The sequence below is a fragment of the Artemia franciscana genome, chromosome 8, assembly GCF_032884065.1.
Source record: "Artemia franciscana chromosome 8, ASM3288406v1, whole genome shotgun sequence".
NCBI classification, from domain to species: domain Eukaryota; kingdom Metazoa; phylum Arthropoda; class Branchiopoda; order Anostraca; family Artemiidae; genus Artemia; species Artemia franciscana.
This window is the reverse complement of record NC_088870.1, coordinates 20,569,611-20,588,116: the sequence shown is the minus strand read 5'-3', so window position 1 is coordinate 20,588,116 and position 18,506 is coordinate 20,569,611. Positions and strand designations below refer to the sequence as shown.

Genomic DNA, 18,506 nt, shown 5'->3' with positions numbered 1-18,506 from the left:
AAATTTTGCCCAGACAGTTCCGTCTTCGCTGACAATCCCCCTCCCTGTAAAATTCCTTGCGGAAGGTTCAGCCAGAAAAATTTCACTTAACATTCCTTCATTTGAATAAGACTTAAATCTGTAATCGTTTTCTCGATTACTCTAGAAATGCTCTCTTCCGTGAAAATTATTTTCCAGAAAACAAAACACAGGGAAAAAAACCCTGGATGATTTCCCCGGAACATCTCTACATGAAAAATTTGGAAAAGAGAATGTAAGACAATTAAAATGAATTTTGTATAGTAGGCATGTCATGTGTAATATATCCCCTTGAGAATTCACCCTTCAGAAATTTCCCTCCCCAAGAACGTTTATCCCTATGGAAATCCACCCCAAGCCCAGCCCCCTCCAAAAAATGTCTGTATACTCCCCAATAACAAATACCATACGTAAACAATGGGCAAATGCCATATCTTACAGGCCCCTCCCCACGGACTGTGGGGGTCATTTTATACCTTAAGACATATCTCCTTGATCGGAATTTGATTGAAATAGCTGCCTAAAAATTTTGATCAGATAATTTTGGGGAAAAAAGGCACTAGAGCTTTTAATTTCGATTTGAATGAGCCCTCTCTTGATATTCTAGCACTAATGGGTCGATACAATCATCCCAGGAAAAAAATCTCTCTGTGATCTTTCTTCAGACAAAAAAAATACAAAATTCCACATTTTTTAAGATAGGAGCTTGAAAACCTCTATAACAGAGTTCTCTGTTACGCTGAATCTGATGAAATAATTTTCATTCAGATTTTTCGACTTTTAAGGGGCGTTTCCCCCTTTTTGGAGAATCAGGCAAATTTCTTCATACTTGTAACATATGATAGGTAACCACAATGAAACTTATATCTGATTCTTTTGATACATCTACTGGTTTCAAAATTCCAGTTTTAGAGTTTTGGTTACAATAGAGCCGGGTCGCATCTTACTTACAGTTTTTATCACGAATTGTGTTGATTCGTCTTTGCCATGCACAACAGTAGGCTTACAGAATTCACCATTTAAGTTTGTTTTGAAGAAATATAATTGAAAACCAAAAGAAAACAAAAATTCAAATAAATCCCAAAGGTTAAATTAGTTTATTTTAAGAGTAGAGAAAGGAGTTTAAAATTCAGATTTTCGTGTAATTTTCAGCAAAAAAACTAACTAAGGCAGGAAGGGACCGTATTTCTTTATATGAATTATTCGTAATTCCTTGGTAACTTAATTTAAGCATTAATAAGTAGTATGTGCTACAAACCACGTTCAAGTAAAAAACGCTATAAATAGAGAGCTACCTGAGAAGTAGTGCGTGATCATATTTAAATTTCTTGGGAAGCTCGATTTTTCTGTAAAGATTAAAGCCACGTAAGTTGAAATCAGCATCTTTTGAGATTTTGATTTTGTCTCCATAAAACCAAAAGTCGATGCCAACAAGAGCAACACGAACGTGAAATTGGAAATATAGCTAAAAATAAAAGATTTTGACAGGCACGAATAAAAATAAGTAAACCTTAAAAAACAAATAATATGAAATTATTTGTCTTTCCCCCGGAAAACCAGTCCGGAGCAACTTAGATCAAATATATTGGAAATGTTTCTACTATCTTTTGTTTATCAAATCTACACACCAAAATGTTAATTTTTTTTTTTAATTGATCGAAAAGAAGAGTTCTAACAATTACATGGTAAAATAAGATCAATTTATGAACAAATAATCTTCGCACAGAATAAAATAAATTACTGCACCAGAGGGCATATAGTTCGCAGAGCTGAGAATAAACTCCTGGGTGAATACAACAACACCCTGGCAGTACCTTGCCTCTGGACTTTTTCCTGTGTTCCCCGATTGTAAAAACAGACTCAAGATCCTTACTTATCTCCACTTTTCAAGCGTCAGACCATATGCCTATCTGGATTATATTGCCTTTTCAACTTATTGCACCGAATGATTCAAGTCCAAACAATGATAGTAAATAGTATGATACCACAGACTGGTCTTGTGTAGATATGATGAAAGATGGTCTATTTCGAAAAAGATGAAAGTGCCGTTTCATCTACTTTCCCAAGAAAACCTACTAACCTCTGCAGAGAAGAAAACCTTACTGAAATTTACTGTACAGAGATCGTTCATACTCTACGAGTTGTCGGGCATACTAGCATACTCATACGAAGAGTACGTCTTGGACCTGAGAAGCATGGTTGGTCAAGTAACCCAGATCTTGTGATTCTTGTGCTAAATCAAATTTTGGTTTCCCGTCTGGAAGGAGTATGGTAACCACAGCAGGTTTTGGTAAATGAAATTCTACTGAAAACAAAGGGACGTTTGGCGAAATTGCTTAGGACACACCACGCTAAATCAGTAGCTGAACTGTCAAGTAAAGCCACAAGTGAGCCTAATTTCGTATGGAAAATGCTCAAAAGAGTTATTTCAAACACCTATAATCCAGTGAAAACTATCAGACCAGTGGTACAGTTACTATAAAAATAATTTTTACGACCCAGGTCCGTCATTGTCAAATCTATATGAAAGGGAGCTTGATGGTTACTTAGGCCAATCAATTGATGAGATCAGTTTTATTGCCACTCGATCTGCGGTAACTAAGTGCTTTTCAGAGCTACAAAATTTTTTTTTTAGGGGTTTTGATGGCCTCTCTGCAAAGCATCTAAGATGCGGGTACCCTCTCCTGACTGAGAATCAGACCTTACTTTTTCAGATGATATTCTGTCTTGGTATAGTTCCTAATTTGTTCAGTACTGGAGTGATAGCCCCGGTATTAAAAAGGGTATAGTCCTTCGAACAAATGTTCTTCTTTAAGGCCAATTACGGCGTTACCGGGTTTGTGCATCTTTTTTTTAGTTATTACTTAATGACGAGATATATAAATGTTATACATCATATGACTAATTTGGCTTCAAGAAAGTAGTAGGCCGTGACCATGCTCACCATTTGATTTCAAATTTATTTCTACATGCACATAAAAATAATGAAGTGTTATATTTTTCTGGGTAAAACGTAACTAAAGTTTTTGACACAGATATACATCCGCATATCTTATTGACTGCTTATAAGCGTGGAGTTAATATTTCTGTCATCAAATCGATACACGATATGTTTAAAACGCTAACTGACAAAGTTTAGGTCCCATCTCACCTGGTACAGTGGAAAAAAGTATTTCCAGCAAAACATGTATTAGACAGGGTGCTCTTACTTCTCCGTCCCGTTTAATAATACTGTTATTGCGCAACATCAAAGCTTTTTAACCATATGTATATTTAAAGCTCCTGATGTTTTGCTAGCTAACTATGCTAGAAAAGGGTTATCCTTGGTATTAGTAGGATAGCCTTTGGAATTGAGGAAAATTTTTTGAATTCTTGATATTCTCGAATTCTGAATTCTCGGTTTTTGATTTAATTAGAGTAAGACTGAGTTTCTAGCGTTAAATCACCGTTCAGATTGCCTGACAAACGTTCGGTTTGTTAAACCTTTATTAAAGCACTAGATATACTGACGTATCTTGGAGAACCGATGGGGTCAAATCTTCGCACCACGTGTCAACTTTTGAAAGATTGTTTTGCCTGAAAATATAGGATAGCGTACGGTTTACCACTTGCGTTGAAGTTTGAATTTAACCGTCATATCTTAGCTAGCGTTTATAATGCGTTTGCTCTTCCACATCTACTCGCCTTAACTTGGACCTGGAAGTGTCAAAGTTTTAAACTCGGCAAGGAATAGTCTTTTCAAACTTCATATTTCTCTGTTTTAAACTCGGCAAGGAATAGTCTTTTCAAACTTCATATTTCTCTGATCAGAGAACAAAATATTTCGATCACAGTCAAAACCTTGAACACTAAGTGCCACTTCTCTTATTATTATTATTTTTTTTCTTAGATAGGAATAATCACTGCATGTAATTAACAAAATTAGGTTTAACGCCATCACTTACTCACATTTAGATTGAAAGTAGAGGAAAGAAAAATAATCACATTTAACGCAACAAATATTTGTACTTAGGTGTCTAGAATTAACCGTTAAGATTATCTTAAGTAACGCTAGATAGCGCTGGTTATTTTTTCCCGACAAAAAATACAATTTTTGGTCTTATTAGTTTCCTACACTCTCCAGTCATCACCTCAATTATGGATGGACTGAGGTGCAACTTTAAGTTTAACAAGGCAGTATATTAGCAATATGAGCCACTGAACATTATCAAAAGCAGAAAATAACTTACAAAGTTGACGTAGCTAAGAATTTCAAGAAACTTTGCTTCAATCTTTCTGCTATCTGAGGCATAATTTTTAAGAAGTGTACCATCTACAACAAGGACAAGCTCCACCACTCTTATTTCTTTCCGGCCATAAAAGGGATAAACGACGGATCTAGCTGACCGATAAAGCTCTTGATTAGCTTTATGAGATGTATCGGAGAAATATTGTGTGGTATTACTCTCTGCGATGGAATGATTTCTAGAAAAATGAACAGTAAACACACTATAAGAAAAATAAACATACCAGTGTAATATTATTCTTCTCTTTTTTTCAAGCAATGACCTATAATGAGTAAAAAGAGTAAAAGCTTAGAAAATCAGCTGGTACTTGTTAAGCGAAACACGCTCAAAAATCCTAGGTTTTCGGTTGTCGTTTCGAAAATCATCCAAAAATTTTACAGGGGATTAGCCTATCACATAAACCTCCTCCTTTCCTGGCTAGAGACAGGCTGCTCGCTGGATTCCGATAGGAAAGGATCCTAACAGGCGGAGTCAAAAATTGATTGCAATTAAAAATACACTCAAGAGTTTTCCAGGATATTTTACAAGAGGGCAAATAGCTGAACGAGAGATGAAAAACAGTTTCCCACACCCTGATTTGGGCTATTGAAAGTTTCATTCGCAAAGGACAACATTTTTCGAAATTGTTCTGAGTTAGCTTGTGTCGTTTTACGGTAAAAAGTTAAAGATATTGTAAAAGCAATATATAGTATATTTACTGAAATACTAGCATAATGGGAAAGATAATGGTTAAATTTTAGTTCTTTTCTGTTTTCACTTACTTCAATAAAGTAAACAAAAGAAAATTTGTAATAAAAACTGCATACTAATTACTATTTAGCAGTTTATTGAGGCTTCATCTTTTTTTACTGCTTTTATTATTCATTAGAAGTAAACGCTCCGTTTGAATGAACGTTCTTATAATTGTTGGCGATCATTGGTTCAATTAAACAGGTCATATTAAACCAGCCTTCAACTTTTGTAGATACCCTCTAGATAACTTTGTATAAGTAAATATACAAATTTTTGTGTAAGAGTTTGAGTTCAAAATTTTTTTGCACAGACAGAAGATTGTCAGCCGCAACTGAATCATAACTTTTAACTTAAGCAAAGTCCTTCAAACTGAAGGTAGTTCGGGGGTAAATTTTCCACTTGTTAAGATTCACCTGAAGAACGTAATATATTGCAATTTTTTGCCTATATGCGTAGTTTTGAATTCTACCGGGTCATCAGGGGTATCCATTGGTTGAAGGGGGGGGGAGACATTAGGCGTAACTTTCTGTGGGGAGATGACTTTTATGGCAGTCTTCTTCTAATACTTCATTCTTAAGATTAGCATAAGTATAAAATACAACTATGTAAAACTGGAAGAGTTTGAGGTTCACACCATAACCAATTTGAAAGAATTGTAAGAATAACGCAAAACATATGCCTTTTATCTTATTTTAAAATTATAAAGCCTTTTTCTTCGTTAAGACCCTCCCGTAAGTTGAACTGGATCTTCCAAAAAACATACTGCTTAGCTATGTGCAGTATGCTATTAATACAATTAAGTGGCCAGTACCCCCGGGGTCCCTCAATGACTTTAAGCGGCCAGTACTCTCATTACATCTGGTCTGTCAAGTACCTGGTATTGCATAATTATTCATGTTGTCGATAAAACAATGCCATGACTTTAAGCGGCCAGTAATCCCGTTATCTCAGCTTCCTGTGATAAGAAAACTCCTGGAATAACATCGTATATGTCAAAATATTTGATATAAAAGAATTGGAAATGGATTTAGTTATTATCAAATAGTAAACTGAATCTGATCTGGCGGGATGTCTTAAGGGAGTTTTGACAAGGAGTCTAATATACAAGAGGTTCATAAACTATGTATATTTTGTTGCATGCTTAGTGGATGGGAAATGTATATGATACAATTTCAGTTTATCAATTAACATTTTCCCATCCCCTTTAGTTGCAACATTGTATGTATATCATCTTTAGTTTAAAAATCATCCCTCCCTGCTAGCAATTCTTGAGCAATGAATTCAATATGTGGAATATTTTGAACCTGGATCTTCAGGGGATGATAAAGAGCAATATCAAACCGAAAAAGAGAGTTTACCAAATTTTATGTGTTTGTATATTATATATAGTCATTAGATTTACCCCCCCCCCCCCGTAGTAGTCATTCTTAAACTTTTGAATTCAGTCAATGGATTATTTTTGAACCCAAGCCTTACAATGATTATTAGTAGAATACGTATGATAGGATCTATCTCCCCTTAAAACAGTTTTTTCTGGTTGTGAACGAGAAATGAACAGACACAGTATCCTAACGAATATAACAAGGCTCCATACCCCTTGAAGATGGGGAAGGACGGGGTGTCAAATTTTTAAGATTTGTTTTTGGCTGGGGGGAGAAACTCGGAATTATTTCTGGACTTAGAATTATGTTGGAAATTTTTGAAGGCATTTAGTGTTTTTCAAATAAATTATCAAGAAAATCTTCCATGTCTTAAAATCCCATTAACCATACTTATAAAAAAGTTCACTTGTGATATTTAAAAAACTATAAAATGAAGATGATATAAAAATATCATTCGTAAATTTCCCTATTAGATATATAATGGCTGTAGTGACGTTTTCTTTTATTTAGTTTTTTTTTTAACTGAAATTTATTCAACATTTTCATGTCTTAAAATCACAATAAATATGCTTATAAAAAAAAAAAATCAGTTACAATATTTCTTATACAAAACGAAGATGATATTAATATGTCAGTCATGAGTTTTTCTATTAGAACAATAATTTTCTTAGAGATTTTTTTACTTGTTTTTTTCGAAAATCACATTCAATGCACTTATAAAAAAAACACTCGTGATATTTTAAAAATACAAAATAGACATGATATAAATAGTTCAGTCGTGATTTTTTCTATTAGAAAAATAATGGTTGTAGTAACATATTTATTGGAACAGAATTTCCTTTTGGGACTTAAATTGTTTTGGGGGGCTTTGATTTTTTTGAGAAATTTGGTATTCTATGCAAACAAACTGACATGGAGATACACGGACACAAAAACAGAATACAGGCACAGAGACGCACAAACAGATACACTAACACACAGGCAAAAATACACATAGACATAGAAACCCATAGGCTTGCAGAGATACAAACAGACACACAGACACACAGACAGAAGGAATCATGATATTACCTATATTTCAGGAAAATCCCATCCAGGAAAATCCATCACATTTTGGCTAGAACATGGTATAACTTCTTACACGCACACGAATCTATCATTTCCTCTTCGATACAGGAAATTTTATAGTTACATTAAGGACAATCTTGAACAAGTATACATCATGACTGAAGGTATATATATACTACAAGATGTTTCAAATTCAACTTTGAAATATATTAAAGACAATGAATTTAATCAGTCTGTGAAAATGGTGAGATACCAATGTTATCATTATTACATTTTAAAAATTAAAATGTGGTGAAATAAATAAAAGTTGGTGATATAATTGAATATTTTTGGACTTTATAGAGCAAACAGACAGAGAAAAAGAGACATATAATCTATATATATAAAAATAAGTTGTCTGTCTGTCTGTGGATCTGTGGATCAGGTGACGTCATGTTTCGGCTGACGTCATGAAATTAGTTGCCGTCATTTTTGCTTTGAAGGTGACGTCATTCAAGTTATATAAGACATATGTTCGCGTAGAAATCTATTAATGTTTAAGTTTACAATGACTGATGAAGATGCTCAAAGAGTCTATGCCAAAAAACTTGCTGCTGATAGAGAAAGTCAGAAAAGAAAGCGTGCCAAGGAACTACCAGAGCAACGCGAAAGCAGACTTGCTGCTAAAAGAGAAAGTGAAAAAAGAAGGCGTGCCGAGGAATCAAAAGACCAGCAGGGAAACAGGCTTGAGGCTGATAGAGAAAGAAAGAACAGAAAGCATGCCGAGGAACTACCAGAGCAACGCAGAAGCAGACTTGCTGCTAAAAGAGAATGTGAAAAAAGAAGGCATGCCGAGGAATTACAAGAACAGCAAGAAATCAGGCTTGCTGCTGATAGAGAAAGTAAGAAAAGAAAGCGTGCCGAGAAATCACAAGAACAGCAAGAAATCAGGCTTGCTGCTGATAGAGAAAGTAAGAAAAGAAAGCGTGCCGAGGAATTACAAGAACAGCAAGAAATCAGGCTTGCTGCTGATAGAGAAAGTAAGAAAAGAAAGGCAGCGATAATTGGACAGCGAAGAATGTTGTATATTCGCAAGTTTTACGCAGTTAATTTGTATTTCGGAACCAAATGAAGCGGTTAATTATCCATCTGAATTTTTAAATTCCATAGATCCTTCAGGGTGTCAACCACACCTGCTACAACTAAAAATAGGCGTACCAATAATACTTTTAAGAAATATCAACCCACCAAAGCTTTGCAATGGCACGCGACTTGCCGTAAAAAAAAACAATGGAAAACCTAATAGATGCCACAATCTTGACAGGGTCTTATGAGGGTGACGCTGTTCTTATTCCTCGCATTCCCATGATTCCAACGGATCTGCTTTTTCAATTTAAAAGATTGCAATTCCCAATTCGATTAGCATTTGCAACCACCATCAACAAAGCTCAAGGGCAATCACTAGAAAAATGCGGTATAGATCTTAATACAGATTGCTTTACCAATGTACAATTGTATGTTGCATCTTTGAGGGTCGGTAAACCTGACAATCTATTTATACGCACAGACAATGGGACAGCGAAGACTGTTGTATATTCACAAGTTTTACGTAGTTAATTTGTATTGTATCTATCTATCTATCTATCTATATAAAAACGAGTTGTGTGTATGCATGTTTGTTTTTTTGTAAAAAGAGCGTTTGCATATGACGTCATTATTAGTACATACGGCTTTGTATATGGACAGACAATGGGAAAGCCAAGAATGTTGTATATTCGCAATTTTTACGTAGTTTGAAACACATATATAAATCTATCTATATTCACAGGTGGGACACAGGGACACAACTACAATGGCGCGTAACTAATATGGCGCGTAACTAATATGGCGCGTAACGACTTACGCGCGCGGGGGGGCTTGGGGGGGGGCGCGAAGCGCCCCACCAACTAGGTGTTGGGGTGGCGCGAAGCGCCACCCCAACAGCTAGTAATAATAATAATAATAATTTATTTATCACCCACATCACAAAACAGAGGTTAATTGGAGTAAAATACAAAAGAAAAACAGCAAAAGTAATACAAAAGAAACAAATTTAATCACATACAGAAAAAAGACGGATAAGGCGATGAAAACATCCTAGCCTATAAAGCGCTTCAATAGCTAGCTTCGCAGATAATTTTTCGAAAGCACCACTAATATCTGTCGCACAATACTTTTTAACCAGTTTTGTATTCCGGTAAGAACGAGGTAGATATAAAAGAAATTTGCAGTACCGGTAATAATTTATACGAATACGTTTTAGATCACCAGTCAACAGAAGTGGCCTAATACCAGAACAGAAGAGCGCAGAATGATCACAAAAATCTGAGTAAAGCCGAGTTAGCGCTCTTCTCCTATAGTGTCCACGATTTGTTACAATCTTAGAGTAACCGAGCCTCAGCTTATCACTAATATCTTTGACAGCACGAGACCGGAGAGCATTCATAGAATCCCATACTGTTATACCAAGCCAACGAAACGATTTAACACGAGGAATACTAAAACCATCGCAGTATAGTGATTCTGAACAATTATTACCGTTGAAAACAAAAAACTCGCACTTGTCAATATTTAGGTACAGGCCCATATCGCGGAAAGCAGAAGTAACTGACTTCACTGAACGGGCAAGACCAGACTCAGTTTGACTAATCAGAAAAAGGTCATCCGCATAAGCCAGATATGAGATATGAGATGGTCCTAGTAGGCACGTAGTCGATAGTTTTGATAATACATTTTCAATACAAGCATTAAAAATATAAGGCGAAAGAACTCCCCCTTGTCTTACACCGCAACGAACAGGGATATGACCAAAATAAGAATTATCTAATGACTTAAGGCGAAGGTAAGAATGGGAGTACCAAAAACGAAGCACGTGAATTACCGACGGATTTATTCCTCTCTGATATAATGCTGTCTATGCTTGAGTATGACAAATACTGTCAAATGCTTTAGACAAGTCTAGGGTTGCAGAATTAAGTGCGCGACGAGTGCGATGGGCATCTTTTAATAAAGAATTCAAAGCACGGTGAGCATGCTGACAGCCTAGCCCAGATCTAAAACCAAATTGATTATCATCATTTAGAGCAAGTTTAGTGATATAAGGTAGTAGGAGGTGTTCAAAAAGTTTGCTAAGAGTACAAGCTACCATTATCGGCCTATAAGAACTACAAGAAACCGGATCTTTTCCTTTTTTTAGAAGTGACGTAACGCTACCGTATAGGAATGAATCGGGCACACACGAACTACTCAAACACATTTGAAAAAACAGTTGAAGATGAGATACCAGTTCAAAAGAATTCCGAACAAGATTCAAAACACTAATCCTATCAATATCCAAAGATTTTGATTTTAAAGCCTTAATACCTTTAATAATAGCCCACTTTTCAACTGGAATCACATGTCTCTGACATAAACGTGTCGGCAAATTTTTTTCAAGCAAACACGAGAAACGCTTATGCACTGCATAATTAACTTTCGAAAATATTTTTGAATAATGTTCGACCCAAGATGGACGAGATATAATATCACTAGAACTTGCATCCGGAAACTTGGCAGAATTTATCACTTTTCGCCACTCACTATTACTTTTCGGAAAAGTTTCACCGGAGTAACAAACGGCACGAAGATGGCGTTTATATTCGAGTTTCGTCTTTTGTTTTAGATCAAACACAGTACCCCGAGAAGGTCGACCACAGGCAGACCAGATTCTTAACCAGAATTTGGCCTTATTCTTGACTTTTTTCAGCAAAGGATCACACTTCCAAATTGGTTTTTGGGTATTCCGCCTGACACGGATCAGCGGGATGGCCACATCTTCAGCTTGCTTTATACGTAAGATAATGTCACGATAATAGCGATTCAAATCAGCACGAGCATTGTCAATAATAGGGTACGCGTCTGTGCAAAGAAGATGGAAAGGGTCACGTACGGTGGACAGTAGAGTTCCAAGGGTAGCAAGGTAAAGAGGCATGTTCACACTAGACCAATCACGTTTTTCAAAACAACTTATGTGACATTGAGGGTTGGTTCGAGTATATGTCAGAAGTAACCATTATATCAGAATACAGAGGTAAATGATCATAATCTATCTCATCTTCATCAACATGTACTGCTGAAGTTTGTAATGAATGATGGCAGATACAGTGGTCTAAATTTGAGACAGAACCACTACAGTGGATATATGTAAAACTATGGTCTTTCGTTAGGACCTTAAATACTGAGGTTAGACACTGAAAAAGCGCTTCCTTTCGTGTCGAGGAAACGGTGATGTCACAGTTTAAGTCGCCTATAAGCACCCACTTGTATCCCAGACGCTCAATACCAGATATGAGAGTCTTTAATTTATTGCAGGCATTCGCATAGCTGGAGAAGGAAGAAACAGATCTTCTACCACGGGGCAAATAGGCGTTGATTATGATCACGTCTGCAAGCCGGATTGCAAGATAGTGTTCAGAGAATTGGTAGCAGCTAGGAGACAAATAGCTAGGCAGAGATCACTTAATTATACAGGCAAGACCGCCAGAAGGCCTGCCTCGGGTACGTCGGGCATTCGTGATGAAAACAGCATGTTGAGAACTTCGCCTTAGAAAGTTTACACTGCAACTTGGGAGCACGTGTTCTTGTAAGAGAACAACATCATGATTAGCTAGTTTCTCTTCAAGGCTTAACACTTTATCCTTTGTCCCATTGATGTTGAAAGAGTAAACTTTGACTTTATACTCATTCATGATTGCAAGCGAGAAGGCCGTGAAACTTTGGAATTAGCAAGAGCCTTTAGTTTGGAGCAACGAAAACTGTAAGCAACATGATCTCCACTACAATTTGCACACTTTGGGCTGTTACTGCAAGGTGAGTCACTGGAGTTCATATGAGGACCAGAGCACCGCGAGCATTTGTAGTTTTTATCGGGACATTTTGCAGCAAGGTGGTCAGGTGATTGACATTTCCTGCAGCACCTAGGAATTCGCCGATATTCATACAGTCGGAATAATTCGCAGCCTATCTTCAGTCCAGATTTAAGGGCCGAGGAAAGAGAAATTTCGTTTTCGAATGTAATTTTCGCAACAATTTGAGCTCCCAATTCTCATAGCGTCTCGAACACCCCTGCAAGCTTTAAGAGGCGCAAGATCAAGATCTTGTGCAACGCCTTTCATGATACTAAAAAACTTTTTCTCCACCATTTTTGCTTCACAATCACGAAAAACCGAGCGCGCAGATTTGCAAAAGTCAGCAGCGGCCATGCTATCGATCTTCACAATCATGTACATAATATGTACATAAATATGTACATAAACAAACAGGCACACAGACACAGAGGCACACAAGCACAGCACACACACAAAGGCACAGACACACACACACAGCTTTGTAGTTGCTGACTGCGTATCAAAATTTCTTATAAACTCAGCTAGTTGGTAAATTCTGAGCGTTTTAGTTGCTAACTTAGTATGAAAAATTTAACAAAAGGACATTACACTGCAAAAATAAATTCAGCTAGCTGGTAAATACCAAGTATTTTAGCTGCTGACTGCGTATCAAAAATTTAATAAAATCATATTCGACTACAACAAACTCAGATAGCTGGTAAATTTTTGGAGTGTTTTAATTACCAACTAAGAATAAAAATTTGATAAAAGCAGCTTTGATCATAACAAACTTGGGTAGTTGGTAAATTCCAAGTATTTTAGTTTCCGACTAACCATCTAAAATTTAACAAAATGACTTTGAGTACAAATTTGCCAAAAACAAACCCTGATAGTTGATAAATTATGAATATTCTAGTTGCTGACTGTGTGTAAGAAATAATAGAAGCGCTTGTGAGTATAAAAACAGAAGTTTTACACATAGTGGATACCAAGGGGCATACTTGATCGTGATATATGCATCCTTCGAAGTAAAATATACGTTTTATTATAAGATCTTCCGTTTTATGGATGTGGAATAGTGAACTTTTAAGCAATAACAATCTTTAAGCTTAAACCTGTCTTTATTTTAGACCTGATACCAGAAATAATCGCATTGCATTGTTCAACCAAGCAGTTATGGATGAAAATAAAATTTAATAAAAGCATTTTCGACAACATTTACTCTAGAAGCTTCCAATGCAGATTTTGGGGGTGTATTTACGGCATCATCGGCAGCTGCATCGGAGTTATTACATTGGGGTAGCAGGACATTGTAAATCTTTTAGTTCTAAATATTTGTTTAAAGATGAAATTCAATATGAGTATGTTGATGCGAGAGGCCTCAATATTTTCTGTTTCAGTTGCCAACGGCTAATTCTTCGTTTAATTTTCCAAATGAAATATGTAATTTTTTAGTTTTTCAAGTTATCGGTCTTACTGAAACCTGGCTGAATAACCACAACTCCGCTCTTTTATATATACCAGGATATAATTTTACAATAGGAGTCGACAGTTTAAAAAACATGGAGGAAATGGTGCATATATTCGAGGCGATATCGAGGTTTTGGTAAGAAATTATAACGTCAGTCGACACACAAACATGACATCACTCGACACACAGACAACTTATTTTTATATAGATAGATATAGATAGATACGTCAGTTGACAAACATGACGTCAGTCGACACACAAACATGACGTCAGTAGACAGACACACAGACAAACAACTTATTTATATATATATATATACTAGCTGTTGGGGTGGCGCTTCCCCAACACCTAGTTGGTGGGGGCGCTTCGCGCCCCCCCCCCAAGCCCCCCCGCGCGCGTAAGTCGTTACGCGCCATAATAGTTACGCGCCATTGTAGTTGTGTCCCTATGTCCCACCTGTGAATATAGATATATATATATATATATATATATATATATATATATATATATATATATATATATATATATATATATATATATATATATATGGTTTTAACTACGTAAAACTTGCGAATATACAACATTCTTTGCTGTCCCATTGTCTTTGCATATAAATAGATTGTCAGGTTTACCGACTCTTGAACATGCAACATATAATGGTCCATGGGAAAACAATCTGTATTCAGATCTATACCTCATGATTCTAATGATTGCCCTTGAGCTTTGTTGATGGTGATTGCTAATCGACCATTCCCTGTCCCGGTGTCCCGGTCGTCATTTACATCCCCCTGTTTCCCCCGGTGTCCCCGTTGTAGTTGTGTCCCTGTGTCCCGGTCGTCATTTATATTCCCTGTGTCCCGGTCGTCATTTGTATCCCGGTGTCCCGGTCTGTATATACATTCGTTTTTTAGTTTTGTTTTTCTCCTTTATTTTTTTCCTTTTTTTTTCTTTTTTAGCTTATTTAGATTTTTAGATTTTTTAGTTTTTTTATTAGTTTTTAGTTTTTTTTTCTTTTTAGTTTTTTTGTCCCGGTCGTCATTTATATCCCCCTGTTTCCCCCGGTGTCCCCGTTGTAGTTGTGTCCCTGTGTCCCGGTCGTCATTTATATTCCCTGTGTCCCGGTCGTCATTTGTATCCCGGTGTACCGGTCTGTATATACATTCGTTTTTTAGTTTTGTTTTTGATCCAGTTTTTTCAGGTGACGTCACCTGATCCACGATCCACAGATCCACAGACAACTTATTTTTATATATATAGATAGTTTTTTTTTTTACTTATGTCCTGGTAGTCATTTATACTCCCTGTGTCCCGGTGCTTTGTTGATTGCTAATCGAACATTCCTTTTGTCCTGGTCGCTTTCTCTTTGAGTTTCGTCATTTATTTTTTTCTTTTTTAGTTCTTTTAGTTTTTACCTTTTTTAGTTTTTTTTAGTTTTTTAGATGAAAATTTTTTTTAGTTTTTTCCTTTTTTTCTTTTTAGTTTTTTATTGGTTTTTACCTTTATTTTAGCTTATTTTTCAGTTTTTTCCTTTTTTTTAGTTTTTTTTTTATTTTTTACTTTTTTTAGTTTTTTACCTTTTTTTAGTTTTTTTAGTTTTTTTAGTTTTTTAGCTTTTTTACTTTTTTTATTAGTTTTTAGTTTTTTTTTGTAGTTTTTGCCTTTTTTTAGTTTTTTCAGTTTTTTTTTTAGTTTTTTATTGGTTTTTACCTTTATTTTAGCTTATTTTTCAGTTTTTTCCTTTTTTTTTAGTTTTTTTTAGTTTTTAGTTTTTTTAGTTTTTTACCTTTTTTTAGTTTTTTTAGTTTTTTTAGTTTTTTAGCTTTTTTATTTTTTTTATTAGTTTTTAGTTTTTTTTGTAGTTTTTGCCTTTTTTTAGTTTTTTTAGTTTTTTAGCTTTTTTATTAGTTTTTAGTTTTTTTTTGTAGTTTTTGCCTTTTTTTAGTTTTTTTAGTTTTTTAGCTTTTTTATTTTTTTTATTAGTTTTTAGTTTTTTTTGTAGTTTTTGCCTTTTTTTAGTTTTTTCAGTTTTGACGTCACCTGATCCAGTTTTTTCAGGTGACGTCACCTGATCCATCCACAGACAGACAGACAACTTATTTTTATATATATAGAAGATATATATATATATATATACATATGTATTTTCTGGTGTTGTGCTGAAGACGATCCTAGGACATAGGGCAAAGATCCACTGAATTGAATTCCACTGTCTTGGAATAAAAAATTCTCTATTGTCTTTTAGTTTGATACGGAAAGGCATTGTGGTCTTCGTAGCTATTAAGGTAATTTGACATACCTTAGAGTCCTTGGGGGGAGGATGGGTGTTTTGAAGCATGGACACATGATAAGTGGGATGGAGGGCAATATGACTCTGGGAGACAAGAGTAAGAATACATTATAAATGTATAAAAATAGGAAAGTGAGAAATATCCACATTTAAACTTTAAACGATGTTCCTGATAGCAGGTTCTTTCAACTTTTCTCCACAAACATTCCCTGGAGGTGCGTAAACTCTCTAAGCCTCCCAAGAGTTCCTCCTATTTGAATATATGACCGTCTTAGTCTAAATTCGATACTAACTATATACGCTTGGCAATTTAATGCTACGTTAAAATTAAAAACCAGTAGAAATGGAACCAGCAGAAAATGGAAAGAAAAAAGAAAACTAATCTCTGTTCAGCCATTTTGTTTCAACTTCCTTTTAATAAATCAATAATCTTTAAAAAATCAGTTAACATTCATATTTTTCATTTTTATAGAGCATAGAATTTTTGAAAATACCTCTCTTCAAAAAAAGAAATACCTTTTCATCATTACTTTTTCGAAACAATGGTCCATCTTACAAATTTATTGAATTTGGCATTTTTTTCCAATTTCAAACAGCTAAAATAAATGCGCAAAAGAAACAGAAAGCACATCAGCAACGGTTTCCCCTTTATAGAGGCTCTGGTGCTAAAGCATTGAAGAAAACAGGTAATAAACCTACTTAATGGAAAATTTCTAGAATAAAGTGAATCTCCCCTAGAATGAAATAAAAGTAAGGAATGTCAGCAGTTAAAAAAAAACTAATAAAGAACTCACTTAAATGGAATCAATCCACTTTCTTCTTGCAAGTCATAGCAACATTCTGCATCGCGAGCTGAACAGCTGGTTTCAACTAATTCTCTTTCCTGATTACCTGAAACACGACGAGACTACACCATAATACTCTTTATTTTTGATAAAGGAAAAGAAGGAGTTGATAAATGGGTAAGCTAGTTTAGAAAAAACAAAATTCTACACTGTCAAAATCTAACCACTTTAGGTTCACATCCAGGTGTTCTTTGAAGATTCCCGTCAAATCAGCATCCTGAATCACAGTCACAACTAAAGAGCAGCTTCTTTAAATTTCAGCTTTAAACGATACTAGACACCAGCTTTTTCTTTTAAAATCTACAAATAGCATTTTCAAAATCTAAACTCTTTAATTTCACGAACAGCTTTTCTTGAATATTCCACGCAAATCCTCATTGTAAAGTGCATCATAGTCACAAATCAAACAGTTCGTGGTAACGAACTGTAGTAAGGAGTGACCCGGCTCAATAGTAACCGAACTCTAAAAAACTCTAAAATTGTTGTTATAATTTTTACAACTATAATTCCATCAAAAGAATCGCATTTTGATGCTGATTTTAAATATATAAGTTTCGGCAAGTTTAAACTTACCCATCAAAAGTTACGAGCCTGAGAAAATTCGCCTAATTTTAGAAAATAAGGAGAAACACCCCTTAAAAGTCATTGGATCTTAACAAAGATCACATCGTCAGATTCAGTGTATCAGAGAACCCTACAGTAGAAGTTTCAAGCATCTTTCTACGAAAATGTGGAATTTTGCATTTTTTGCCACAAGACAGCTCACGGATGCGTGTTTATTATTTTTTTTTTTTTGGGGGGGGAGGGTTTCCAAGGAGTAATAGTATCGACCCATTGGTCCTAGAATGTCGTTTGAGGGCTCATTCTAACGGAAATGAAAAGTTTTAGTGCCCTTTTTAAGTGACCAAAAAATGGAGCCTAGGCCTCCTCCCACGCTCGTTTTTTAACAAAGTCACCGGATCAAAACTCTGAGATAGCCATTTTATTCAGCATAGTCAAAAAACCTAATAGCCTAATAAAAACCTAATAATTAAGTACTTACTTTTTACTTTAAACTTGTTTATTTATCCTTAATCGATAGTTGTCCTGCAACCACATGCAAAAATCACTGAAGTCACTGCTGTCTCTGTCAGTTGTTGCTACAGGGACAGTACTCATATGATTGACAGTTCACACCTTTTAGACGTAAAGTGCTCAAATAGAAGGGTATTATTAGCCCCATTCCAACTAAGGCCATGCCAAAAACTTAGAACCTTTCTTATTTATCACGGGTCCAAATCTCCACCTATATACACCATCGTTCTACCCCGAATAAACAGACTTTATCATCCTCTTATTTAATTCATCCTAACATCTGGAGAACAATTTCTAAATTTCCCTCCAGTCCGCTGTTAGTTCGCTTTTCTCGAAGGATATGTCTTTCTAATGTCTTTTTATGAAATCCTTGAAGCCATATCATGTTCAATGCGGATCAAACTCACCTATCTCAAGTGCTACTCGGCTGTCCTGTTTCTAAAACAATTTTTAAATAGCC

The 18,506-nt window shown here is 35.4% G+C and overlaps 1 protein-coding gene across 4 annotated transcripts in view; it reads right to left on the bottom strand.

Moving 5' to 3' along the window:
- The window catches only part of LOC136030114 (disintegrin and metalloproteinase domain-containing protein 28-like), a 125,015-nt gene that overhangs the window by 94,883 nt on the left and 11,626 nt on the right, over window positions 1-18,506 (bottom strand). For all 4 annotated transcript variants that reach the window (XM_065708792.1, XM_065708793.1, XM_065708790.1 and 1 more), the window contains exons 2-4: window positions 16,922-17,018; window positions 4,248-4,482; window positions 1,314-1,483 (exon numbers count right to left, since the gene is read on the bottom strand). In XM_065708792.1, coding sequence (XP_065564864.1) covers window positions 1,314-1,483; window positions 4,248-4,482; window positions 16,922-17,018 — 502 coding nt within the window. The remainder of the gene's footprint in view (window positions 1-1,313; window positions 1,484-4,247; window positions 4,483-16,921; window positions 17,019-18,506) is intronic.